Raw genomic sequence first — 27324 nt, forward strand, 5'->3', positions numbered from 1 at the left:
GTGAACTTGGAAAGGGGTCACCCACATTCCAAAGCATGACTCTTGATCTCCGGGTCATGGGTTCGAGTTGGGTTGGACTAGATGACCCTCAGGGTCCTTTCCAACTACAATTCTATGAATTCTATGCGGGGGGGACGGGGACTCCTTGCTGATACAATTCAGAAAGGGGGGGTGCGTGCTACTCTCAGGAACTTCGGAAGCTGCCTTATACCAAGTCGGGCTATTGGCTTAGTACTGGCAGCTCGGACTGGCAGCAGCTCAGCAGAGTTTCAGGCAGGGAGTCTCTCTCTCCTAGCCCTGGCGATTGAACCTAGGAATTTTCTGCATGCCAAGGAGCACATGCTCTACCCACTAGGCAGCACTTTCTGAGCACGCACCTCATTCATTGCACCCCATGCACCAACCTCCTGGCAATGCAAAAAATAAATCTCAGCCAGGCGGCATTTTAGCTGCAAAGCCGGGCAAGGAAATGCATGGAAGGCTGTCCTCTGTCCCGCCCCACTCCTCCCCTCACATTTTTTCTTGCCTCGCTAGGAATTGAGCCGCGGCTGTTGATTTAACCATTAACCAGCCATCTACCTCTATATTGCCAGCACGGACTGGCAGCAGCTCCGTAGTTTTGCAGCCCTACCTAGAGATGCCGGGGATACATGCAAAGCAGACGCTCTGCCACTGATCTATGCCCCTTGTTGCTCTCCTGCAGCAATAGAAAACCATTGCAAAAATAGCTCAATGCTTGGGAGGCTGCTGGTCCTAATGCAAATTGTTCTGTTAGCTTCTGGGTCCGGTCTTTGCTCCTTCAAAGGGTTAAATCCACCGAGCTCCGTTTCTTAGAGCGGCCCAGGAAATTTGGATGGGGGAAGTAAACAAAGAGGACAACTTCCTGGGTCTAAGCCCCGCCCTCCTCCTGGCATTAGACTCCTGCAGAAGACAGACAGGTGGGTGATTTAAGCCATAAGCTGAAAGCTAGAATCACTCATAGTGGCGTGGTGGAAGGGAATTAATTCATGCGATGCAATGCAAAATAGGGAGGGGAAACCATTTAAAAATAGTAGCCGGGCTCAGATTCATTCTGCCAGAGCCAACCTTTCTCCAGATCCTTTGGAAAAATGAAATGTGAGGGTGCACATTTCTTTTTCTGTGTCTCGACAGGAGCTGCAGGCAGGTGACCTGGGACACTCAAAATGCCACTTGCTAAAAAATCCCAGAGTGATCCGAGTGAGATTTCAATACTGCCCTTGAAAAATTAGCGCAAATTAAAACCAGGCGATTTTGAATAAATTTGAGTATACCGTACTATCGTTAAAGGCAAAAATAAAAATAAAAAGTCCCAGAGTGGCCACAGATCTAAAAATGTCAGTAACCTCTACTGTGTAGGAGGCAAATAATAATAATTTATTATTTATACCCCGCCCATCTAGCTGAGTTTCCCCAGCCACTCTGGGTGGCTTCCAATCGAGTGTTAAAAACAATACAGCATTAAATATTAAAAACTTCCCTAAACAGGGCTGCCTTCAGATGTCTTTTAAAGATAAGATAGCTGCTTATTTCCTTCACATCAGAAGGGAGGGCGTTCCACAAGGCAGGTGCCACTACCGAAAAGGCCCTCTGTCTGGTTCCCTGTAACCTCACTTCTCGCAGTGAGGGAACCGCCAGAAGGCCCTTGGCGCTGGACCTCAGTGTCCGGGCTGAACGATGGGGGTGGAAGCGCTCCTTCAGGTATACAGGACCAAGGCCGTTTAGGGCTTTAAAGGTCAGCACCAACAGTTTGAATTGTGCTCGGAAACGTACTGGGAGCCAATGCAGATCTCTCAGGACCGGTGTTATGTGGTCCCGGCGGCCACTCCCAGTCACCAGTCTGGCTGCCGCATTCTGGATTAGTTGCAGTTTCCAGGTCACCTTCAAAGGTAGCCCCATGTAGAGCGCATTGCAGTAGTCCAAGCGAGAGATAACCAGAGCATGCACCACTCTGGCAAGACAGTCCGCAGGTAGGTAGGCTCTCAGCCTGCAAACCAGATGGAGCTGGTAGACAGCTGTCCTGGACACAGAATTAACCTGCGCCTCCATGGACAGCTGTGAGTCCAAAATGACTCCCAAACAATTCATCAGGAAACGTCTTACTCACGGGTGTCAAACACAAGGCCCGCGGGCCGAATCCGGCCCGCCAGACCTCGTCATGTGGCCCGTGTAGTCTGGTCTATATATATATATCTGTGAGGGAAGCTTGGGCTGCGGTGCGCGCGCAGGGCGCCTCGGGTCCCTTCTGCGCAGGGGCAGGCGCAGGCCTCCCCCTCCTCCAGCTACCTAGCTGAGACTTATTTGACACGGCGAGGGCGGGGTTGGATATGGGAGGCCGCTGCTGCTGCTCGCGACTTCTTTTCGGGCTCGCCGGGGTGAAATAAGTCCTGGCGGGAGCGCAGCGCGCCTGCGCGAGGTGGAACGCGGAGAAGGGCAGAGCCGGCTTCGCGTGCGTTGGAGAGAGGGAGACCGAGAGCGCGCTTGTGTTTCGGGAGCGCGCCCTGTGAATACTCAGGGCTGCGTGCTTTTGCTTTGCTTTTATTTATTTATTTCTTTAGGCGCGTTTCCGCGCTGCCCAATGAACAGCATCCTCCGCCTCTGGGGATTCGTGATTCAAAAGCAAATTCGATACACAAGTGCATGTTTTGTAAATAACGTCAGGCACGGCTTCCGCAGGGTGCGCATTGCAAAAATTTATATATGGGAAAAAAGCTGATAAGGAATTGGTTTATTTTTTAGGGTATTTACACATCATGCAATTTTTTCCTCAATGTTATTACAGGGTCCAGCCATCAGTTCCCGCCCTCCTCAAAGGTTTAGGGTAGGTAGCAAAGGGGAAAAAATCCAAACAAATGCTCGATTAAAATTTGGGGAATGAGAAAAATTAAAACCTGCACATCTTGTGTAACTTAAACACCAAGCCAAACAGGAAACAATTTTTATATTCATATATGTATTCAAATGAAATCAAGGTGTAGTGTTCCATGAGCCAGAAGCTCTGCATTACTTAATCCAGCTGTTAAAGGTGTCATGGGCTTTGAAGACACTCGAACTCAAACCAGCCCTTTGAGGGTGACCAAACTGCTGATGCGGCCCCCGATGAATTTGAGTTTGACACCCCTGGTCTTACTGATCTGTAACCTATTTTATTTCTCTCCAACTTGAGCAGGGGAAATGGCCATGGAGGAACGGAGAATGCGGCTCGTCTGCCCAAGTTTCAAGGTCCCGGGAATCAAAATGGAGAAGCTGGACTCGGCAGGCCCTGGCCAACGAGAAGGAGCAAGAGGAATCCCTCACGCCGTTGAGGCCAAGAGCCTGAAGGAGTTCCTTTGGTGGGCTGCTCCTCAGCAGATGAAGCGGGAGCCGGAAGGAAGTTTTCCCGTTTGCTGGGACGCCCAGTGGCAGGACTTCCTGAAGGCTGTGCAGTTCCCTCGCTGTGGACAGATGGATCCACAGCTGGGGGAATCCACCCCGCAGGCGGACAATGGCAGGGTGTTGGTGGGCACTGCTGGGCACAGCCCGTGGCTTCTGGAGGAGAGAGGGAGGTGGCTCTTGTCAAGGCCCAGCGGAAAAGCCCATCCTGCCTGCGTTCAAATGGCGTCCAGTGGCCAATGGGACGAGGGGGATTTTGCTAGGACAGAGGCCAACCGCCAGCGGTTCAGGCGCTTCCTCTATGAGGAGGCCACGGGGCCGCAGGAGGCATGCGGGCGACTCTGGCAGCTGTGCCGTCTGTGGCTGGAGCCAGAGAGACGGTCCAAGGAGCAGGTCCTGGAGCTGGTGGTCCTGGAGCAGTTTCTGAGCATCCTCCCCCAGGAGATGCAAGGCTGGGTCCGCGGAGAGGAACCAGCGACCAGCTCCCAAGCAGCAGGCCTGGCGGAAGATTTCTTGAGGAGGCAGCTCAACGCTGAGAGGCTGGAGCGAAAGGTGAGCAGCCAGAGGATAAGCTTAATGTCCTGTTTCTTCTTTTCTTTCTCTCTTTTTTTAATTTTTATTAAATTTTATTAGATGTTACCAAAAAAAGGAAAAGAAAAAAAGGAAATAGAAACAATACATAGGTAAAGGTAAAGGGACCCCTGACCATTAGGTCCAGTCGTGGTCGACTCTGGGGTTAGGACGCTCATCTTGCTTTATTGGCCGAAGGAGCCGGCGTACAGCTTCTGGGTCATGTGGCCAGCATGACAAAGCCGCTTCTGGTGAACCAGAGCAGCGCACGGAAATGCCGTTTAACTTCCCGCCGGAGTGGTACCTATTTATCTACTTGCACTTTGAGGTGCTTTCAAACTGCTAGGTGGGCAGGAGCTCACCCCATCGCGGGGGATTTGAATCATCAACCTTCCCATCGGCAAGTCCTAGGCTCTGTGGTTTAACACACAGCGCCACCCGCGTTCCTCTAAATTTTATTAGATGTTACCAAAAAAATGGAAAAGAAAAAAAGGAAATAGAGACAATACATAACCATACATAAAAACATACATAATTTTCCAGAATGCAGACTAGAAAAGAAGAAAGACGAAAAATAAAAGAAAGAAAGAAAAGAAAGAAAGAAGAGAAAAAATACTTTTCATAATAATTCCAAATTCATACTTCACACATTACAATATATAAATCCTAGTTAAAATATTATAAAAGACTTCCACCACATTCACCACACGGCTCTTGGTTATCTACATCTGTTTCTTCTTTCTTTGGTATGTTGTATCTAATCGTTTGACAATTGTGAACAATAATCAGCAATACTGTTCCAGAAAAGAAGTTCGTAATATTCTGCCAGAAAATATCGCTTAGCATAAAATGACAGTATTTCTTCTTTTAAAACCCCCTCAAAACTTACTTGAATTTGCTTTGCAGGAGGGACTGCAGAGCATAGCCATTGCGGCTAGTGGCCACTAATAGCTTTCTCCTCCATGAATCTGTCTAATCCTTTTTAAAGCCATCCAGGTTGGTGACTATTAATGTCTCCTGTGAGATTGAGTTCTGTGGTTTAAAGCGAATTGCTCTTCACATAAGCACCGCGAAGACTGCACAGCCTGTCTTGCTGTTTACCCCCAACACCCATGGGAAAGAATATATGCTCTAGTTATCTCCCGCTTAGACTACTGCAATGCGCTCTACGTGGGCCTACCTTTGAAGGTGACCCAGAAACGACAACTAATCCAGAATGCGGCTGCCAGACTGGTGATTGGGAGTGGCTGCTGAGACCATATAACACTGGTCCTAAAAGATCTACATTGGCTCCCAGTATGTTTCCAAGCGCAATTCAAAGTGTTAGTGCTGACCTTTAAAGCCCTAAATGGCCTCGACCTGAAGGAGCATCTCCACCCCCATCGAGGGCCTTCTCGGTGTTTTAAGCATGTTTTAAAGCAGGGTTGTAATTTTTTCTTGATTTTGCTGCTTTATCTTTTGTAAGCGACATATAGATTTTATGAACTAAATAAGCAAAAGAGACCCTCTCTGCTCTTTCAGGAACTGGAGCCCTACAAGGAAGTCGTGGTGGACTTCCCTGAGAAAGAGGAGGTCCCACCGTGCCTTGAGCAAAAAGGACGCCTCTTCGGGGAAGCCACGCAGGAGTGTACCGAGGAAAGCATGCAACAAGGTCAGGCACTATTATTAATAATTTTATTTGTACCCAACCCATCTGACTGCCTTGCCCCACCTATCTGGGTGGCTTCCACCATATACGGAAACATAATTAACCATCATACATTAAAAACTTCCCTACAGATGTCTTCTAATCTCCTTGACATCTAAGGGAGGGTTTTCCACAGGATGGGTGCCACCACTGAGAAGGCTCTCTGCCTGGTTCCCTGTAACCTCACTTCTCGCAGGGAGGGAACTGCCGGAAGGTCCTCGGAGCTGGACCTCAGTGGGGGTGGAGACGCTCCTTCAGGTATACTGGGCTGAGGCTGTTTAGGGCCTTAAAGGTCAACACCAATGGTTCAAATTGTTATCACATGGTGCCGACAACCCCAAATTTGGGGGTTCAATACCTATATGGGCCACCTGTGCGGTTGGAGGTGCCCCGCTCTGCTTTAAACAGTAGCGCAGAGTCTAACAGCACCTCTATAATATTGTTATATATTTGTAACCATATGGACCTGGCATTTCATGGCAAATTGAGCTTGTCCAAAACAGGCAGAGCACCACCTTCCAGTCTAGACAAACCAAACACCTCTGCCTTACACAGGAACATAGGAAGCTTCCTTATACTGAGTCAAATCATTGGTCCACCAAGCTTAGTACTGTATACACTGACTGGCAGCAGCTGGGAGTGGGATTCCAGTAGGGGACCTTCCCAGCCCTACCTGGAGATGCTGAGTATTGAATCTGGGACCTTATTCCTCTGAGCTATGGTCCTACAGACTGTAAATGCCCCTGAAGGACCAGGTGTGCAGCCTGGGAGTCATTTTGGACTCACAGCTGTCCATGGAGGCGCAGGTCAATTCTGTGTTCAGGGCAGCTGTCTACCAGCTCCATTTGTTACGCAGACTGAGACCCTACCTGCCCACAGACTGCCTCGCCAGAGTGGTGCATGCTCTAGTTATCTCTTGCTTGGACTACTGCAATGCGTTCTACGTGGGGCTACCTTTGAAGGTGACCCAGAAACTGCAACTAATCCAGAATGCGGCAGCTAGACTGGTGACTGGGAGTGGCTGCCAAGATCATAGAACACCGGTCCTGAAAGACCTGCATTGGCTCCCAGTACGTTTCCAAGTGCAATTCAAAGTGTTGGTGCTCCTTTAAACACCTTCCAGTCCTTGTCTATCTTCTCTTTTGGGATCCTTCCGATTTCTCCCATTGTTTTGGATATATTGTAATACTCCAATAATTTGGTGTTTTATGGCTATTTGCAAAATCATATTGAAAAATCAGAACTCTTATTAGAAAAAATAAGTTCCGTCATAAATACTGAAATACTAAATAAGATGGATAACATTGTGTAACAGAAAAAGAAGCAGAAAGTTGGCTTTAAAATGTGTGAAAGAAAGTACAGTGGTGCCCCGCAAGACGAATGCCTCACAAGACGGAAAACCCGCAAGACGAAAGGGTTTTCCGTCTGCAGAGGCGCTTCGCAGGACAAATTTCCCTATGGGCTTGCTTCGCAAACCCCTTATTTTGAATCGCTAAGCTGCTAAAAGCATTTTAGCAGCAAAACCGCTAATCCCCCACCCCTTAAAAAGCCGTTTTTAGCCCTTAAATCGCTAATAGCGCTACTTCGTCAATGGGCTTGCTTCGCAAGACGAAAAAACCGCAAGACGAAAAGACCCGCGGACGGATTCTTTTCGTCTTGCGAGGCACCACTGTAATAGAAGTGAAAAGAAACTGCAATTGAGTAGACTGGAAGTCGAACACAAGGGTGGGGTGAGGGGTGAGGGATGGTGGTGGGAAAAGGAAGTATGTGTGGGATTGAGTGTGGGTATGTATGAATATTTTTAAGTTTGCTTTCGTAGATTTTCACGGGTACAGGAATGCAGGTTTTGGTGTCCTCGGGTGTCTTCCCGTGTAAAAGTTGGGGTGTCTAGGCGACGTTTCGACGAGGTCTCACTCGTCATCTTCAGGCTGGTGCTTTCGGCTTCTTGTTACTGGAACAGAGCAGGATCTCAGTGTTTGAGTTCCTATAAATACTGTTGAGGAGGTGTGGTGTATAGCCTCCAATGTTCTGGGCAGAGAGGAGGTTCCCAGGCTAGTGTGCCTTTTCTTCTTTTGTTCCTTAATTACTTGAGGGATATCTTGAGTGATTTCTTGAGTGATTTCCTGAATCCCACTTAGGTGGGTCATTAGGTGTGGATTAGTTGCTAAAGCCTTCGTGTCTTGAACTCTTGAACTTTGTGAAGAGTTTTTCTGAGAAGATGGCTGTACTGCACTTGGTTGTGCTCTGGCTTGGCTTCGTGTATAGGGGCGAGCTGTGGTTTTGTGGTCTGTGCCAGCCAGATCTGTGTAGGGATTGCAGGGGGGTGCAGCATCCGGAGGTGCCACCCTGGTTTGGCTACTGGATGGTGTCTGTAATTTATCTGTGGAGAGGGTCTGGGTTTGGGTCTGGTGTGGTTGATTGGTGATGGCGTTCTGTGTGCCTCTGGATCTGGTGTCAGATTTTGTGGGGAGGGCTAATTTCCAGATGTCTGGCAAGCGGGATGTGTCGTCACGCTTGTTCATGTTGTGAGGGTGTTTCTCTATCTCGATGGCTTCCATGATTATTCTCTTGTGGTGATGTTCCATGTTAAAGAGCAATTTGGAATCTGCAAAATTAATTTCGTGTCCTGTTTCTTTCATGTGTTGGAAAAGAGAGGAAGTTTTTTCTTCTTTTTTGACGGCATTCTTGTGTTCTGCGATCCGTGCATTTATTCGTCTGTTTGTTTGTCCAATGTACGTGGCTGGGCAGACTTTGCAGGGTATTTCATAGACCCCTTGGTTTTCCAACTGAATTTTATCCTTGGGGTTTCTGAGGATATTGGCTATTTTTTGGTTGGTGCAAAAGGCTGTTTTGATATTGTGTTTATGGAGGATTTTGCTAATTTTATCTGTAGTGCCCTTGATATAAGGAAGGAGGGCTATGCCATTGTTTTCTTCTGTGTCTTGGTTTTTGGGGGGTGTTTCTTTTTGGATTAGCTTCGTAACCCTGTTTTGCTGGTATCCATTGGCAATTAACACATTTGAGAGATTCTGTAACTCAGTTGTCAAGTGGTCTTCGTCAGCCAGGCGTTTGGTTCTGGAGATGAGAGTCTTGGCTACGGAGTTTATTTGTGCAGGGTGGTGGTGTGATTGTGCATGTAAGTAGCGGTTGGTGTGTGTTTTTTTCCGGTAGATAGTGTGTCCTAGGGAGCCATCAGGTTTTTTGTAGATTAGGACGTCAAGGAAGGGAAGTTGGTTGTTGGCTTCTATTTCCATAGTGAATTCCTTGACGTCCTAATCTACAAAAAACCTGATGGCTCCCTAGGACACACTATCTACCGGAAAAAAACACACACCAACCGCTACTTACATGCACAATCACACCACCACCCTGCACAAATAAACTCCGTAGCCAAGACTCTCATCTCCAGAACCAAACGCCTGGCTGACGAAGACCACTTGACAACTGAGTTACAGAATCTCTCAAATGTGTTAATTGCCAATGGATACCAGCAAAACAGGGTTACGAAGCTAATCCAAAAAGAAACACCCCCCAAAAACCAAGACACAGAAGAAAACAATGGCATAGCCCTCCTTCCTTATATCAAGGGCACTACAGATAAAATTAGCAAAATCCTCCATAAACACAATATCAAAACAGCCTTTTGCACCAACCAAAAAATAGCCAATATCCTCAGAAACCCCAAGGATAAAATTCAGTTGGAAAACCAAGGGGTCTATGAAATACCCTGCAAAGTCTGCCCAGCCACGTACATTGGACATACAAACAGACGAATAAATGCACGGATCGCAGAACACAAGAATGCCGTCAAAAAAGAAGAAAAAACTTCCTCTCTTTTCCAACACATGAAAGAAACAGGACACGAAATTAATTTTGCAGATTCCAAATTGCTCTTTAACATGGAACATCACCACAAGAGAATAATCATGGAAGCCATCGAGATAGAGAAACACCCTCACAACATGAACAAGCGTGACGACACATCCCGCTTGCCAGACATCTGGAAATTAGCCCTCCCCACAAAATCTGACACCAGATCCAGAGGCACACAGAACGCCATCACCAATCAACCACACCAGACCCAAACCCAGACCCTCTCCACAGATAAATTACAGACACCATCCAGTAGCCAAACCAGGGTGGCACCTCCGGATGCTGCACCCCCCTGCAATCCCTACACAGATCTGGCTGGCACAGACCACAAAACCACAGCTCGCCCCTATACACGAAGCCAAGCCAGAGCACAACCAAGTGCAGTACAGCCATCTTCTCAGAAAAACTCTTCACAAAGTTCAAGAGTTCAAGACACGAAGGCTTTAGCAACTAATCCACACCTAATGACCCACCTAAGTGGGATTCAGGAAATCACTCAAGAAATCACTCAAGATATCCCTCAAGTAATTAAGGAACAAAAGAAGAAAAGGCACACTAGCCTGGGAACCTCCTCTCTGCCCAGAACATTGGAGGCTATACACCACACCTCCTCAACAGTATTTATAGGAACTCAAACACTGAGATCCTGCTCTGTTCCAGTAACAAGAAGCCGAAAGCACCAGCCTGAAGATGACGAGTGAGACCTCGTCGAAACGTCGCCTAGACACCCCAACTTTTACACGGGAAGACACCCGAGGACACCAAAACCTGCATTCCTGTACCCGTGAAAATCTACGAAAGCAAATATCTCACCTCTACGGGGAGGAAACCTTCCAGCTGACAAGAACCTACGAGAAACTAGAAATCCGAAGAGCCACCATCTTATGTGATCTCTTGTTCCTACGCAACTGCCGAGACAACAACTTAATTCCCACATGCTTCCAACTTAAATTCCACTCTAAAACCCCAGCTACCGAAAGGATCCTGAAACGAACTGAACTATCTCTAATCAGAAACGAACTACACAAGAAAAGATACCTACTAAACCAAACCAACAAAGATCTACTCACTCTTCACCTCAAACTCTGTAACAAAATCCACCCTGCACTCTGGGACAAATGCAAACAACTAGCCGTCTGGAGAGCTGAAACGGAGACCTCACACAAGACAGACACACACACCAACAAACTCCACAAACTAGAGAAACGCCAGAAGCCCAGCCACCCTCCACAACAACCCATGAAACAAACAGTACATAACATATCAGACAGGATCCTCACCTCAACTGAAACCAAAGTACTCTCCAAAGGTTTCAACTTTGCAGTCGCCCCGAGACGCATCCCCACGGAAAACATCATATGCGGAGTCGAAGCTAGCCTAACCAAAATCAATCCAGATGAAGCCAATAAAATCAGACTTGAAGTCACCAACATCCTCTGCTCCAGCAAACCACCCAGAAGCAATTTACACAAAGAAGAACAGAAAGCACTCACCAACCTGAGGAAAGACAACAACATAATCATTCTCCCAGCAGACAAAGGTAATGCCACTGTTGTGATGAACACATCGGACTACCAAGCAAAACTATCAAATCTACTCCAAGACCCTACCTACCAACCTATAAAAACAGATCCCACCACCTATCTGGAAAAAACCACCAAATCCAAAATAAAAGCCTCTCCTATCAGTGAAGAAATCCAGCTAAGAATCATCCCCAGAGAAAAATCATCCAGATGCCCCAAACTCTACGGCCTCCCCAAGATACACAAAGAAGGAACACCACTCAGACCAATAGTCAGCTCCATAGGCTCACCTCTACAAAATCTCGCTAAATTTCTCGCCAAGCAACTTCAGCCCTATGCAGAATCCATCTCTTCACACGTTCCAAACTCCTTCCAGTTCATAGAAACAATAAAGAAGCAAAACCTACAACCCAATGACCTACTTGTGAGCTTCGATGTTGTATCTCTCTTCACACAAGTGCCCATTAATGAAGCCTTGACAGCCATTCAAAACAAATACAATCCCCCCGAATACATCTTGGACCTGACCAACCACTGCCTAACCAACACGTACTTCATCCACAATGGACAAAGATACAAACAGATAGAAGGAGCACCTATGGGATCACCCCTCTCACCGGTCATCGCTAACCTGTACATGGAACACTTTGAAACCAATGCCTTAGACAAGTCAGAACACAAACCCAAACTTTGGCTCAGATATGTTGACGACACCTTTGTAATTTGGCCACACGGGAAGGAAAAACTGGATAGCTTCCTCACACATCTCAACAGCCTACACCCCAAAATACAATTCACTATGAAAATAGAAGCCAACAACCAACTTCCCTTCCTTGACGTCCTAATCTACAAAAAACCTGATGGCTCCCTAGGACACACTATCTACCGGAAAAAAACACACACCAACCGCTACTTACATGCACAATCACACCACCACCCTGCACAAATAAACTCCGTAGCCAAGACTCTCATCTCCAGAACCAAACGCCTGGCTGACGAAGACCACTTGACAACTGAGTTACAGAATCTCTCAAATGTGTTAATTGCCAATGGATACCAGCAAAACAGGGTTACGAAGCTAATCCAAAAAGAAACACCCCCCAAAAACCAAGACACAGAAGAAAACAATGGCATAGCCCTCCTTCCTTATATCAAGGGCACTACAGATAAAATTAGCAAAATCCTCCATAAACACAATATCAAAACAGCCTTTTGCACCAACCAAAAAATAGCCAATATCCTCAGAAACCCCAAGGATAAAATTCAGTTGGAAAACCAAGGGGTCTATGAAATACCCTGCAAAGTCTGCCCAGCCACGTACATTGGACAAACAAACAGACGAATAAATGCACGGATCGCAGAACACAAGAATGCCGTCAAAAAAGAAGAAAAAACTTCCTCTCTTTTCCAACACATGAAAGAAACAGGACACGAAATTAATTTTGCAGATTCCAAATTGCTCTTTAACATGGAACATCACCACAAGAGAATAATCATGGAAGCCATCGAGATAGAGAAACACCCTCACAACATGAACAAGCGTGACGACACATCCCGCTTGCCAGACATCTGGAAATTAGCCCTCCCCACAAAATCTGACACCAGATCCAGAGGCACACAGAACGCCATCACCAATCAACCACACCAGACCCAAACCCAGACCCTCTCCACAGATAAATTACAGACACCATCCAGTAGCCAAACCAGGGTGGCACCTCCGGATGCTGCACCCCCCTGCAATCCCTACACAGATCTGGCTGGCACAGACCACAAAACCACAGCTCGCCCCTATACACGAAGCCAAGCCAGAGCACAACCAAGTGCAGTACAGCCATCTTCTCAGAAAAACTCTTCACAAAGTTCAAGAGTTCAAGACACGAAGGCTTTAGCAACTAATCCACACCTAATGACCCACCTAAGTGGGATTCAGGAAATCACTCAAGAAATCACTCAAGATATCCCTCAAGTAATTAAGGAACAAAAGAAGAAAAGGCACACTAGCCTGGGAACCTCCTCTCTGCCCAGAACATTGGAGGCTATACACCACACCTCCTCAACAGTATTTATAGGAACTCAAACACTGAGATCCTGCTCTGTTCCAGTAACAAGAAGCCGAAAGCACCAGCCTGAAGATGACGAGTGAGACCTCGTCGAAACGTCGCCTAGACACCCCAACTTTTACACGGGAAGACACCCGAGGACACCAAAACCTGCATTTTTAAGTTTGTTTGTATATTCGTAATATGTATGTACAGTGGTACCTTGGGTTACATACGCTTCAGGTTACAGACTCCGCTAACCCAGAAATAGTACTTCGGGTTAAGAACTTTGCCTCAGAATGAGAACAGACATCGTGCTCTGGTGGCATGCAGCAGCGGGAGGCCCCATTAGCTAAAGTGGTGCTTCAGGTTAAGAACAGTTTCAGGTTAAGAACAGACCTCCGGAACGAATTAAGTACTTAACCCGAGGTACCACTGTATTAATGTTGAATTATTTTAATAAAATAATACAATAAAAAAACCAAAGTGTTGGTGCTGACCTTTAATTTATTATTATTGTTGTTGTTGTTGTTGTTGTCCTCGTCGTCGTCGTCACTAGGCTGCGTTTCAGTTTGTCTACTCCTGTCCAGTCTGTTACTCATTTCACCCTTTAAAAAATACATTGCAGGCGATGGCCCCGAAGACAAGCCAGAGGAGAATTGTGAAGAAAAGCCCAGGCAACCACAACCTGTCGAGAGCTCTTTGTGGGAAGCTGAAATCAACGCTGTTCAGATCAAGAGCCACGCGGGGGAATTCCTCGAAAGCAGAGGGAGAACCCGCGTAGGAGAGAAGCCGTACAAATGCCCGGAGTGTGGGAAAAGCTTTCTATACGGGTCGGATCTCATCAAGCACGAGAGGACGCACACCGGGGAGAAGCCGTTTGCCTGCACAGACTGCGGGAAACGCTTCAATCAGAGCTCGCACCTCATCTCCCACGAAAGGGTCCACACGGGAGAGAAGCCCTACAAGTGTCTGGCGTGCGGGAAGAGCTTCGGTTGGCGGTCGGACCTTGTAAGACATCAGAGAATCCACACAGGGGAGAAGCCCTACATTTGCCCCGATTGTGGGAGGAGCTTTAGCGCCAGCTCAGACCTTACTAGGCATCAGAAAACCCACACAGGAGACAAATCCTACAAATGTGGGGCCTGCAGGAGAACGTTTAGCGGGCGATTGCAGGTTGCTAGTCACCAGAGACTCTGCACCGGGGGGAATTGCTGAAACCAGGAAAAAGCCCATAGAAAAGGGCATTCTTGCGACTAGACTGTTACGGTAAAATCTGGGTGCGAGGCTGCTCTGCCACCCAGCTCGTCGGACTAAGTCCGCGGGTCCCTGCGGAGGAAAATGAGTTCAGCCGGAGACAGGAGCAAACTGCAGAAGATCCATGTTTATTGCGCAACAGGTTCAATGCGAGATTGAACAGCGAGAAAGGGGTGACATGAACTTTTGAAACTTCCCTCCATGTCCCAGAATAAAGTGCAAAATACATCCCAGTTACATCATGAATACATGAAGAAGAGGTTGGGTTACACAGATTACATCATGAATATATTAAGAAGAGGTTGGGTTACACAGGATTAACATATGGAGGAGGGAGGGGGGAATATGCAGAGCTGGAGATATGCGCAGATAAGCACATCCTGAGTCCCGGTGATGAGAAGACAATGGTCCATGTATGCATAGTCTGCCACCTGGCATTGCCCAGAGGAAAGGCTTGGCAGAGTGATTTGACAGGATTAGGGTCTTGACACCTTGCTTGAGGGATTATGGAGGACAGGGAAGGTGTCATGGAGTCCTAGAGAAATTGAGCAAATTGGCACGTTGATTTTCTATGAATTTTATAGATTTTAGTCCCTTTTGACATTGACAATTGGAAATAAATGGATATATTGTAGCGAAGAAGGAGGTGAAGAATACATGCCCCCCCCTTCCGTATCAAGACAGTGAGCAGTCTTTTTGCGTGACAAGCGGGGTATATTTCTTCAAGGAGGAGTCCTCAGTAATCTGTGGTTTGCTCTGTTTCCTAGCAAAATTTTGTATGTTGAATCAAGATTTCTGGTGTGCTTAATAAAGATGACTTAAAAAAAAAAAAGCTTTATTTGCTGAAGTTTTCAACAGAACGATAACTTTACACTGAAATCTTGGAACCTGTTAAAAGGACCTGTCTTTTAGAAGAGGGCAGGGACTTGAAACATCACCCACACAATGCTTTGTAATGCGTAAATTAAAGCTCAGTTGCTGCCATTTGTAGACTTACTTGTAGACCTGAAAGACCTACATTGGCTCCCAACATGTTTCCGAGCACAATTCAAAGTGTTGGTGCTGACCTTGAAAGCCCTCAATGGCCTCGGCCCAGTATACCTGAAGGAGCATCTCTACACCCATCATTCAGCCTGGACATGAATCTGACCAAACTGCGGGAGGCAATGGAAGACAGGAGTGCCTGGTGTGCTTCTGGTCCACGGGGTCACAAAGAGTAGGACATGACTAAACAACAACAAATAAATTCATCATAATAGTAATAATGACAATAAATAAATAAATATGCAAATAATCAAAGATAAAAGAAAAACAATTTCCAGAGGGGTGTCATGTTCTCTCTCGCAGCAAATTCAGAATACTGTCTCATCTATTTCCCCCTGGCACAAGCTCTCAGTCCCACTATCCTCACTCGTCAAAAAAAAAAAAAAAAGCTCATGCTATAAATAATGACCCTCTGACTGTTCAGTTCCACAAGACTCTAGAAAGAAATACATAAGTAAGATTGAAAAAGGAAACAGAAACAACCAGGAAGAGAGAGAAAAAGGCGATTTGCTGCTTTACAGACAGAGATGGGAGAAAAAAAGCTGGCCACTTGCAATCAGCTTCCCCAAAATGCCACCCTAAAAAAGCCCAGCTGGTGCAAGACTCTGCAGATTCCATGGTCTCAGGAGAGTCCTAGAGTGGCCCAAAACCATAAAGGTCATAGAGTTGGGGAGTAAGGGTTGCTCACGTTTCCGGTTTCCGGTTTTTCGCCGGGTCAGAGCGTTGAGATCCATTTCCGGGAGCGATATCGCCCGTTGCAGAGCGCGGGAAGAGCGGTTGCGACCAGGTAGGTGAGTTGCTGAGAGGATAGTTCCGTAATAACAAGAATATTAATTAATAACAGCAATAAAAATAAGGATTTCTGGCAATAATAAGAATAAGAGAGAGGGGAGCAGGCGTCTGGTCCTGTGTGCCAGCAAAGCCCCTCTGAATTCAACGGCGCTGGCTCCCTAGAGAGGCTGCTTAGGATTGCTGCCACGTTTTTACCCGGAAGTAAGGCCCCGTGGGATTCAATGGGGATCCTTCCCAAGTAAGCGCCTGCAGGGTTGCAGGTTGTAATCCTTTACCCGCTTCTCTGGGAATAAGCCCCCATTGAATTTCGTGGGGCCTCTGAGCGGACATGTAGAGAATTGGGCTCGAAATTTAGAAACTTTGTTGGGTTTGTGGGAATGCCCCCCCCCCCCAATATCGACTGGGGAGATCGCCTCCATTCCTAAACTGATCCTAAAAGGATTCCATTTTTTGGTTTCCTAAATCGATTGGTGCTAGATTTGGGATGTCGTGTTTTTCATTTCCCAAAGGAGCTGGGAAGTGTTCCACGTTAATGTTAGCTTGTATCCTGGCATGTGGATTTTAAAAGTCTCTTCTCTCTGTGACTTTTAACTTATTTTAAACTGTTTTTTTCCGTTCTGTTGTAATTGTTGTAACCTGTCCTGTGACCTTGGTGTGGAGGGCAGCTAATAATAAATCATAGTAAGTCCTACTCAGGGTGGGCCCATTAAGTTAGTCATGTCTATCTGGAGGGTGTTCAGTTGGTGTGGGGGCTGCTCTAAAAGCACACACCCCCACTCAAAAAAAGATTCCTTGGCAGATTCCTGTATCTACAATTCAGTCTTTACTTGGCAGTTTTTATTATTATTATTATTAATTGAATTAATCTGGTTGAGTTCAGTGGGGCTATGTGTTTAGAATTTTCAGTCCCTGTGAAAGCAAACATTTAATCTCCGCTAAAATTTTGTTACTTGCCTATGATACTCAAACACAAAAATATTTAAACAATGTATTATTATTATTTTCTTTTTTATATAAGAATATGTCATTGATAAAAATGTAAAATTCAATAAAAACTATTTTTAAAAGACAACAAAGTTTAGTGGCATCTAGTTGAAACTTTAGTTTTACCCAAATAGCAAGTTCTAACTGCCATGCTGAGTTGTTGATCTGCTGTTTACAAATAAATACAGTGCACCCTCTGGATACGAACTTAATTCGCCCTGGGGGTCCGTACTTACCCTGAAAAGTCCGTATCCAGAGGTGCTGCTTCTGCACACGTGTGCGGCGCAATAGAGTGATTCTGCGCATGCACACAGTGTGCAGAGTGTTTTTGCGGATGCATGCGCAGCAAAACCCGGAGGTGTTTGCTGCGTTCGCAACCCAAAATTACGTTACGGAGGTACCACTGTACATCTATTGGAACGAAATGTTTTAAAAAACCTAAAAAAACTCAAGTGACAACCACTGTAACCTTCGTTTGAGGAGCCACTTGACACCTAGCTTATATATCTTGAGTTTCTGACACTGGTGTTGCCTTCGCTGTGGCATCTGAAACGCCACTTTGGGATTCGAGACGGTGGATGGATCTCATTGGTGCTGCTGTGTTTATTTTCTTAGATCCAACGATGGTTGAACAAGAGGGTGCGGATTGCAAGCCGATGATGGATGATGGAGGAGGAAGTCAGTCTTTTGAAGCAATGTATTCCCCTGGAAGCTCTGGAGATTGGCTTAATGTGAAGGAGGAACCTCAGGAGAATTCAACCCAGATATGGGAAACACAGTGGCAACAGTACTTGAATACAGTGGAGCTTCCTCCCTCGGGAGCCCCGCAGGAACCCACCCCTTGGGACGATGCTCCGACGTTCCTAGCCTCCTTCGAGCAAGTGGCTGAAGCCTTCCGGTGGCCCAAGGAAGAGTGGGCAGCCCGGCTCCTGCCTGCACTGGGTGGCGAAGCCGAGCAGGCCTTTAAAAGCCTGGAGGGCCCAGACAGAGAGGATTATGGGAAGGTAAAGGCCGCCATTTTGCAAGGAGACACCATGAGCAGGGAGAAGCACCGCCAGCACTTCCGGTGTTTCAGCTACCAGGAGGCCGAAGGGCCCAGAGGCGCCTACGCCCGGCTGCAGGAGCTTTGCTACCGGTGGCTGAAAGTCGAGAGGCACTCCAAGGAGGAGATTCTGGAGCTGCTGATCCTGGAGCAGTTCCTGGCTGTCCTGCCGCCAGAGATGCAGAGCTGGATGAAGGAGCACTGCCTCGAGAGCAGCACCCATGCCGTGTCCCTGGCCGAGGATTTCCTGATCAGGCACCTGGTGCCCGAGAGAAGAGAAGAGCAGGTAAGAGAGAGCTGAATCAAGGACAAAATCGGTCTCTGCCTTTAAAACGGGCCTTAACTCCCAAGTGGACCATTTCCATAGCGCTTGGAAATAACTCGGGTCTTGTTAAAAGAAAATCTGTTAAAAATGATGTATAGGTGGTAAAGGTAAAGGTACCCCTGCCCGTACGGGCCAGTCTTGACAGACTCTAGGGTTGTGCGCCCATCTCACTCAAGAGGCCGGGGGCCAGTGCTGTCCATAGACACTGTGACATCGCTGCTCTGGCGAGCCAGAGCCGCACACGGAAACGCCGTTTACCTTCCCGCTAGTAAGCGGTCCCTATATATCTACTTGCACCCGGGAGTGCTTTCGAACTGCTAGGTTGGCAGGCGCTGGGACCGAACAACGGGAGCTCACCCCGCCGCGGGGATTCGAACTGCCGACCTTTCGATCGGCAAGCCCTAGGCGCTGAGGCTTTTACCCACAGTGCCACCCGCGTCCCCCTAGATGGTAAGGTACCCCTGCCCGTACGGGCCAGTCTTGATAGACTCTAGGGTTGTGCGCCCATCTCACTCAAAGAGGCCAAGGGCCAGCGCTGTCCGAAGACACTTCCGGGTCACGTGGCCAGCGTGACATCGCTGCTCTGGCGAGCCAGAGCCGCACACGGAAACGCCGTTTACCTTCCCGCTATAAAGCGGTCCCTATTTATCTACTTGCACTTTGAGGTGCTTTCGAACTGCTAGGTTGGCAGGAGCAGGGACCGAGCAACGGGAGCTCACCCCGTCGCGGGGATTCGAACCGCCGACCTTTCGATCGGCAAGCCCTAGGCGCTGAGGCTTTTACCCACAGTGCCACCCGCGTCCCCCTAGATGGTACCACACAACAATTAAATTGACAAAGATGTATAAAACAGGAGAAAAGAATTGCTGGAAGTGTGGGGTGAAAGAAGGTAGCTTCTTTCACATGTGGTGGTCATGCGACAAGGTGAAAACCTATTGGGAAAGTGTCTAAAATGAATTAAAGAAGAGATTTTGGTATACATTTTTGGAAAAACCAGAGGCATTCTTGTTGGGAATGGTGGGAGAGGACATTGATAAGAAGGACCAGAAATTGTTTTTATATGCAGCGGCGGCAGCAAGGTTACTGCTGGCTCAGGTGTGGAAACAGCAACAAATGCCAACAGTAGAAGAGTGGCAGTACAAGGTCATGGAATATGCAGAAATAGCCAAATGGGGAAAATTCAACAGCAGGGTGATGAAACATTTCAAAAAGAATGGGAAAAAATTATGGCATATATATAGGATAAGGTGAAATAGTGAAGCCAGTACTGTGGAAATAAACCTCATAATGGGGAAATAAAAAGAAATTTTATTGGACATTAATGATAATATGAACTAAAACATAAAATGTAAACTAGGTAATTAACAGTATTTGTAAATGAACATAGACAGACAACAAGTTTTGTACATAGAGAAAGATTTATTTGTATACAGACACTGTATGGATAAAGATGGAAGAAGAAGAACGATATACAAAATGGGTAAAGACAATGCGAAAAAGTTAGAGACGATATAAAAAAGCAGGAAGGAGGGAAGTCAGCTCTTAGGAGCAAGTATAAATGTAATATGTGTATATATAGTATGTACCGTATTTTTTGCTCTATAAGACTCACTTTTCCCCTCCTGAAAAGTAAGGGGAAATGTGTGTGTGTCTTATGGGGCGAATGCAGGCTGCACAGCTATCCCAGAAGCCAGAACAGCAAGAGGGATTGCTGCTTTCACTGCACAGCGATCCCTCTTGCTGTTCTGGCTTCTGAGATTCAGAATATTTTTTTTCTTGTTTTCCTCCTCCAAAAACTAGGTGCGTCTTGTGGTCTGGTGCGTCTTATAGAGCGAAAAATACGGTAATTAAAAAACTAATAAAGAATATCATGGAGGGGATAGAAATAACTCGGGTCTCAAATATTTGAAAGACCACCTCTTTTCCTACAGACCTCCCCGGGTGTTAAGATAAGGAGAGAAGGCCCTCTTGGTAGCTCCACCACCCTCAGAATTTTGGGGGGAGGGTGGTCTGGGAATGGGCACTTTCACTCTACAGCTTTTGTTGTACAATCGCACCTTGGTTTTCGAACAGCTCAGTTCTCAAACGTTTTGGCTCCCAAACACCGCAAGCCTGGAAGTGAGTGTTGCGGTTTGCAAACTACAGTGGTACCTCTGGTTGCAAACGGGATCTGTTCCGGAGGCCCGTTCGCAACCAGAAAGGAACGCAGCCCGTGTTTGTGCGGGTCGCGATTCGCCACTTCTGCGCATGCACGTGACATCATTTTGCGCGCATGCGCAAGCAGCGAAACCCAGAAGTAACCCTTTCTGGTACTTCCGGGTCGCCCCGGGATGCAACCTGAAGCAAACGTAACATGAGGCATGACTGTATTTGTGGAAGCCGAATGTCTTCCGCGGCTTATGATTCAGTCAGTTTAAAAAAATGTCAGAGAGCCAGTGTGGTTAGCGTGGGTCTGAGAAGACCTGAGTTCAAATTCCCGTTTAGCTCAGTTGCTGTCTCGCTCTCTTGCAGCCTGTGCTACTTCACAGGATTGTGACAGAGAACATTGGATTTGTTCATTGTGGCGAGGGCGGACCTCCCCGATGTATTTTTGATTAGTGAAGAAAGCTAAAATTTAAAGGTAACTTAAATAAATTTGCTAAATTGAACCCACAGGGCAGCAGATGTTTTCCTGGCAAATCCACATCACTGGAGGTGACTTTTTAAAAATCTCATACATTTTTACTCCAATTTCCACAAATGTTTATACCCTGCGGCCTGCACTTCCTCCCAGAAGAGCTCAGGGTAGCAAACACAGCAGTGTTAAAGCAGTAAGATTAAAATACCTGTTTAAAACATCTAAAAACAGCATCACACACACAAATGTAAAGCTGGTGTACAACAACAACAACAGAAAAAGATGGAACCAAATCACATGTCAGCCTGCCAAAACAGAAAAGTCATGTAGATTTTCCAGAAAACTTCCGCTGGATTCCCCAGGAAAAAATCCTAAATTGGTGATTTAGCAGGTTTATTTAAGCGACTTTTACATTTCAGTTTCCTCCACTGAAAATGAACCATGTTACATTTCCATACTGTGAAGATATCTCTAATAGATGCTAAATGATCAAAGGGAATGGTTCTGTTAAGACACGACCCCCCTGCCTGATGGGTTTTGCATTATTCTTGTAGGTGGCTGCGCTCCCAGAGGAAGGATCTGTGAATCTTCAGGAGACAGAGAGTGAATCATGGGAGGATGACACTGACATTGGTAAGAATTCCTTCAACCAGAGTTTATTTCTGCAAGCGTTTGGGCTTTCCCCCACAAGGCTGTGGGTGCTTCCCTCTTTGTATGTGGCTGTTTTGGCTGCAAAGGAATGGCATGCTCAGCCTGATCGTTAGAAATAGAAGGAAATGGTTACAGAGGTTAGCCGGCACAACTTGGATAATGCTATCCACCAGCCAACAAAATCAAACTAAGTTGGGTAAGAATCTTTTTTAAAAAATCTGAAACACTTCTAAATATCTTAAGTAGATGAAATACAGTTTTGATCCAGTGTAAAAATACATTCAAAACAGATAAAATTGCAAAGAGTGGTGCATAAAAATCAATGATTTTAAAAATAATTTTAAAATTTAAATCAGATTTTTAAAATAAAATGCTTCTGGAGGAAACATCTTTCTAAAGATAGTTTTCTATTTAAGTTACATTATAGTCCAAAGGCTATTCATCAGGAAATGATTTGTTTTAAATGTTTCGTGTGTACTAAAACTCAGTGTTAAGGTTTTGTTTTTTAAAAAAAATGTTTAACCACATCAGTTAACAAACATGGATACATATGCTATAATGTTATTGCTTTAGTTGTTTAAATTGTTGTTAAGGAAATGGTTGTTTTTCTCCTTCCAATAAAGCACAGCAGAAAAGTTGTCCAAATATAAACAGTTAACTTATTAAACCTCACAATAATTTCATAATTATCTGTCTATGTATTTCTAATAGTATAACCAAATCTGTAATTTTTGATATAACTGTAAAAACTACTCTGAAAATTTATTATTCCAAAAATGAAACCTTCATCTGGTTGTAAATATTAAGATTATACCAGCAAGAATGAGTCTTTCTGTAAAAAAAGAAGAAGGAAAAAAAAGATTTAAATTAAGTCTTACTGACTAATGATTTAAATCAAATCCACCCTGTTGCAAAGAAAGTACAATAACAATCTGACCTTTCTATTCAGGTCAAAGCTTGAAGAAAATCCTTATAGAATCAAAGCGTAGCTGTGAAATTTGTCAAAGGCCAATAGTCAAAATACAGTGGTACCTCTGGTTGCGAATGGGATCTGTTCCGGAGGCCCGTTCACAACATGAGCAGAACACAACCTGCGTCTGCGTGGGTCGCGATTTGCCGCTTCTGCGCATGTGCGTGACGTCATTTTGAGCGTCTGTGTATGTGCGAGTGGCAAAAACCGGGAGTAACCCTTTCTGGTACTTCCAGGTCACCACAGAACGCAACCTGAAAAGATTAAACTGAAGCAAACGTAACAAGAGGTATGACTGTAGATAAAACTACAAAGATGAGAGTTAGTAATTATTACTGTTACCTACATTGGCTCCCAGTACGTTTCCGAGCACAATTCAAAGTGTTGGTGCTGACCTTTAAAGCCCTAAACGGCCTTGGCCCAGTATACCTGAAGGAGCGTCTCCACCCCCATCATTCTGCCCGGACGCTGAGGTCCAGCACTGAGGGCCTTCTGGCGGTTCCCTCACTGCGAGAAGCCAGGTTACAGGGAACCAGGCAGAGGGCCTTCTCGGTAGTGGCAACTGCCCTGTGGAACGCCCTCCCACCAGATGTCAAAGAGAACAACAACTACCAGACTTTTAGAAGACATCTGAAGGCAGCCCTGATAGCTTTTAATGTTTGATGTATTGCAGTGTTTTAATTTTTTAATTTTTTTTTTGGAAGCCGCCCAGAGTGGCTGGAGAAGCCCAGCCAGATGGGCAGGGTATAAATAATAATTTATTATTATTATTATTGTTGTTGTTGTTGTTTCTGGCAAGACGTAGGTAGACAGAAAACGTGCCCTTCATCATTCTCTTGGTCCAGGTAAACGCTTAACAGGAGAACTTCTTTGTCATTTCAACAGATCTTGGGACAGTGCAGGAAGATGGAAGCGAGACTTATCTGCCTGAAGAGAACGGGCAAGAGAACCATCCACCTGAGAGGGGGCCATGGGGTGTGTCGGCAGAGAGAGCCAAGGACAACAGTCCCCAGTATTGGAAGGAGGGAGACGTCTTGGAGAATAGTCGCAGAGCGGAACGGCAGCAGGTGATCTACCTGAGGAAAGATGGGCAAAGATCCGTTCTTTGCGAGAAGGTTGACAGGGAAGCAAGTATAACTGTGATCTACCAGGGAGCCATCAATGGCAAGAGAAGTGAGAAGGCCTCGCACACTCGGAGAAAACTGCACAAATGTTCCCACTGTGAGGAAACCTTTAGTTGCCCAACGCACCTGAGAAAACACCTGACACTGCATTCGGCTGAGAAGCCCCTTAAAAATATGGGAAGAGGCCACACTGGAGAGGAACCCTATCAATGCACAGATTGTGGAGAGAGTTTCTGGCAGAGCTCATCTCTTGACAGCCACAGAAAGGAGGTGCACCAGGAAATGAAATCTGCCACCCTGCGGAAAAATGTCTTTGGTGGGCAGAAGGGATACCACACGTGCCCCGAGTGCGGGAAAATATTCTTCAAGCCATCACAGCTGAAAATACATAAACGCCTCCACTCTGGAGAGAAACCCTATCGGTGTACGGATTGCGGAGAGTGTTTTATGTGGCAGTCAGGTTATATCCGCCATGGGAAGGTGTGTCGCCAGCGAAAGAAATTGACCCTCCCCCTGCCAAAAGAATCTAGTGGACAAGGGAGATCCTACCCGTGCCCTGAGTGTGCGGAAACGTTTGACAGGCCATCGCGCCTAATAAGACACCAAGTTGTTCACGCTGGAGAGAAACCTTATAAATGGGCTGATTGTGGGATGGGCTTCACCCGAAGCTCATCTCTTGACAGTCATAGAAAACAGATTCACCAGGGAAAGAGACTGGTCCCTCTTCTCAAAAAACTACCCAGCACGCGACCCTCCCGATGCTGTGAGTGTGGAAGAAGGTTCAGCAAGGCTTCGCACCTCGTAAGACACTGCCTCCGCACTGGAGAGGAGACCCACAAATGCGCTGACTGTGGCGAGTGTTTCTCACGGAGCTCCTGTCTTGCCAGTCACAGAAAGGAGATGCATCAAGAAATGAAATCTTCCCCCCTCCAGAGCAACGTATCTGCTGGGCAGGAGAAAGGTCACCCGTGCCCCGAGTGCGGGAAAATATGCTCCCACTCATCAGTGCTAAAAGCACACCGGCGGATTCACACTGGAGAGAAACCCTATCAGTGTACCGATTGCGGGGAGTGTTTCATGTGGGGTTCATCTCTTTCCCGTCATAGGCAGAAGGCTCACCAGGGACAGAGAGTGGTCCCCCTTTCGCACAAAGTATCTAGCGGACAAGGGAAATCATGCCCGTGTCCCGAGTGTGGGCTAGATTGCAGGTGGATATCGCAGCTAATAAGACATCAGCGCGTCCACACTGGAGAGAAACCCTTTAAGTGCTCCGATTGTGGAAAGTGTTTCAGATGGAATTCATATCTCGCTTGCCATAGGAGAAACTGTCATGGGGGGATGAAATTGGTCCCCGATGTGCAAGGGGGGGCCTCCCCACAACCTGAGCATGGGCAAACATCCAGCAAGACGTCACACCTAACGAGACGTCAAGAGATCCACACCGAGAAGAGCCGCCACAGCTGCGCCGACTGCGGGAAAAGTTTTGGCCGAGCGTCGCACCTCATGAGACACCAGAGAATCCACACAGAGAAGCAGCACAAATGCTCCGACTGCGGGAAATGTTTTGGTCGAGCATCGCACCTCGCAATTCACCAGAGAATCCACACGGGAGAGAAGAGGCACAAATGCCCCGACTGCGGGAAAGGTTTTGATCGGGTGTCACGCCTCGCAAGACACCAGAAAATCTGGATGGGAAAGAAGTTTTACAAATGCTCCGAATGTGAGGAGAGTTTTTTTTGCAGGGCCAGCCTTGAGAAGCACAAGACGTCTCACTCTGAATTGTAGGCCCCCTCAAGAGTGCGTCTGAGCAACTTAACAGAGGGGGCCACCACAGAAAAGGCCTCCCACCCCCATTGCTGACTTCCAAATTTCCTGGCTCATTTCGATTTGTTTAGTTTAACCAGACAAAATGCCAGCTTGTTTACTAGCCTTTTGGTAAAAAGACTGTAATATAGTTCCAAAATGTAATTCATTTAGACCTGGTAGGTTTTATTAAGGACAGGTCGGTCGCTGACCCAATCCACAAACGTTGAATTTAGTCCGTTATATAAAGTAACATAAAATGTCTTCTCTCTTTAGAGTAAGCTTTCGATAACAAATTTGTAATTTTCAAACCATCAAAATATGAGAGGGGAATTCTTAGGGGTGGCGCCTTGATTATATGCTAACAATGTGGTTAAACAAATTATTGAAAAATCAGCAATGTTTTGGACTTTCCAGAGAACAACAAAAAAGTAACTCATTTGACACCACTTCCAATAAACAACAGTGTCATAGGAGTGTTTATCCCTAAAAACGTCTCAAAATGATTTTTAAAATCCTTTTTAAATAAATGTTAAGTAGTGGTGGGGAAATTTTTTTTCCAGTATGGTGTGGCTAGGAAGAGTAGCTGCCATAAAATTGTTAGACCCAAATTCATATCAATTTAAAGTTCTGCCTACTGATTTCAGTAGCTAAAACTTTCAGTAGCTAAACTTGTGGCAGAATTTATTTAGTTCATTTATACGTTGGGGGTGGGGAGGGAATCAAGATTTACAGCCAAAGTTATCTACAGTATTTGTAAGGCCTTTCAAAATTATCAGATGCAGTGATGACAACAAAAAACAATGGATTGATATGGAAAAGCAACTAAATACCTTTAAACAAAATTAGAGCAAATTCATTTATCTCCACTAGAGAACCCTTTCCCAAAATGTACCTTTAAATTTTGTATTGAAAAACTGAATGTGTGGACACTTGATCCATCCCAGTGCTTTTATCATCCTCTCTTTTTATAGCTCTGATAATTGTCGTCAATTGGGAAAGGAACTATACCTACCATAATAAATACCTTCATAATGGAGTTCAATTAAAATCCGGCCAACAATTAAAAAAAGAAAATATCAGGCACTCCTGGTATAATATACACCAAATTCTCCATTTTGGGGACACCTCCCCCCCCACTAATATGGAAATTAATATGGAAATGCTAATTACACAGTGTAAGAACCCAGTTTCCTAAGGGACCTAGTTTCCAATACTTACATGGGCTACCAAACTGTTAGAGTAGAAAAAACTTTTAGATCCAAAAACTCACACCCCTTTTTTATATACAAATTTGTTAAAGAAAAGAGAGAGTGAAGGAGGAGGCCAAATAGTCAGCTCACATGCACAGCGCAATAAACATCAGTGCATCCATCTTAATTTACACATACATTGATAATATGTGCTCCAAATGTTCAAATCAGTTACCAAACAAGGTTGGCGTACATAGAGTTAGTGTTTCTGTGACTTTGATTGGAGTTAACCTGCTTTGCAGCCGCTGCATATGTTTCCCCCAGTACAATTTATTCTTTGTAAAATGCATTTTCTGACGCACTCTTTATTTGTCTGTTCTGCTCCTTAAGTTGTTGATCTCCTACTTTACAAGCTTCCAGTAAATATTGAGAAACAATAG

General features: G+C 45.9%; 3 protein-coding genes across 4 annotated transcripts in view; all 3 read left to right on the forward strand.

The window, feature by feature from the left end:
• LOC310670292 (uncharacterized protein) overlaps nt 1-27324 on the forward strand; it is a 197115-nt gene that overhangs the window by 34292 nt on the left and 135499 nt on the right. The gene's annotated exons all lie outside the window — the stretch shown is intronic.
• Nucleotides 854-15171, forward strand: LOC310670501 (uncharacterized protein; the record flags this gene model as incomplete). The annotated part of the gene is made up of 5 exons (XM_083425952.1): nt 854-938; nt 3188-3942; nt 5482-5611; nt 13711-14351; nt 15028-15171. The coding sequence occupies 4 exons, from the start codon at nt 854-856 to the stop codon at nt 14298-14300; spliced, it is 1560 nt and encodes a 519-aa protein (XP_083282078.1). The 3' UTR covers nt 14301-14351; nt 15028-15171.
• LOC310670218 (uncharacterized protein) lies at nt 16099-27323 on the forward strand. The gene is made up of 4 exons (XM_083425122.1): nt 16099-16170; nt 17775-18487; nt 21698-21776; nt 23650-27323. The coding sequence occupies exons 2-4, from the start codon at nt 17783-17785 to the stop codon at nt 25671-25673; spliced, it is 2808 nt and encodes a 935-aa protein (XP_083281248.1). The 5' UTR covers nt 16099-16170; nt 17775-17782; the 3' UTR covers nt 25674-27323.

The sequence above is a fragment of the Podarcis tiliguerta genome (assembly GCF_965153285.1).
Source record: "Podarcis tiliguerta genome assembly, chromosome: 2".
In the NCBI taxonomy this organism is placed as follows: domain Eukaryota; kingdom Metazoa; phylum Chordata; class Lepidosauria; order Squamata; family Lacertidae; genus Podarcis; species Podarcis tiliguerta.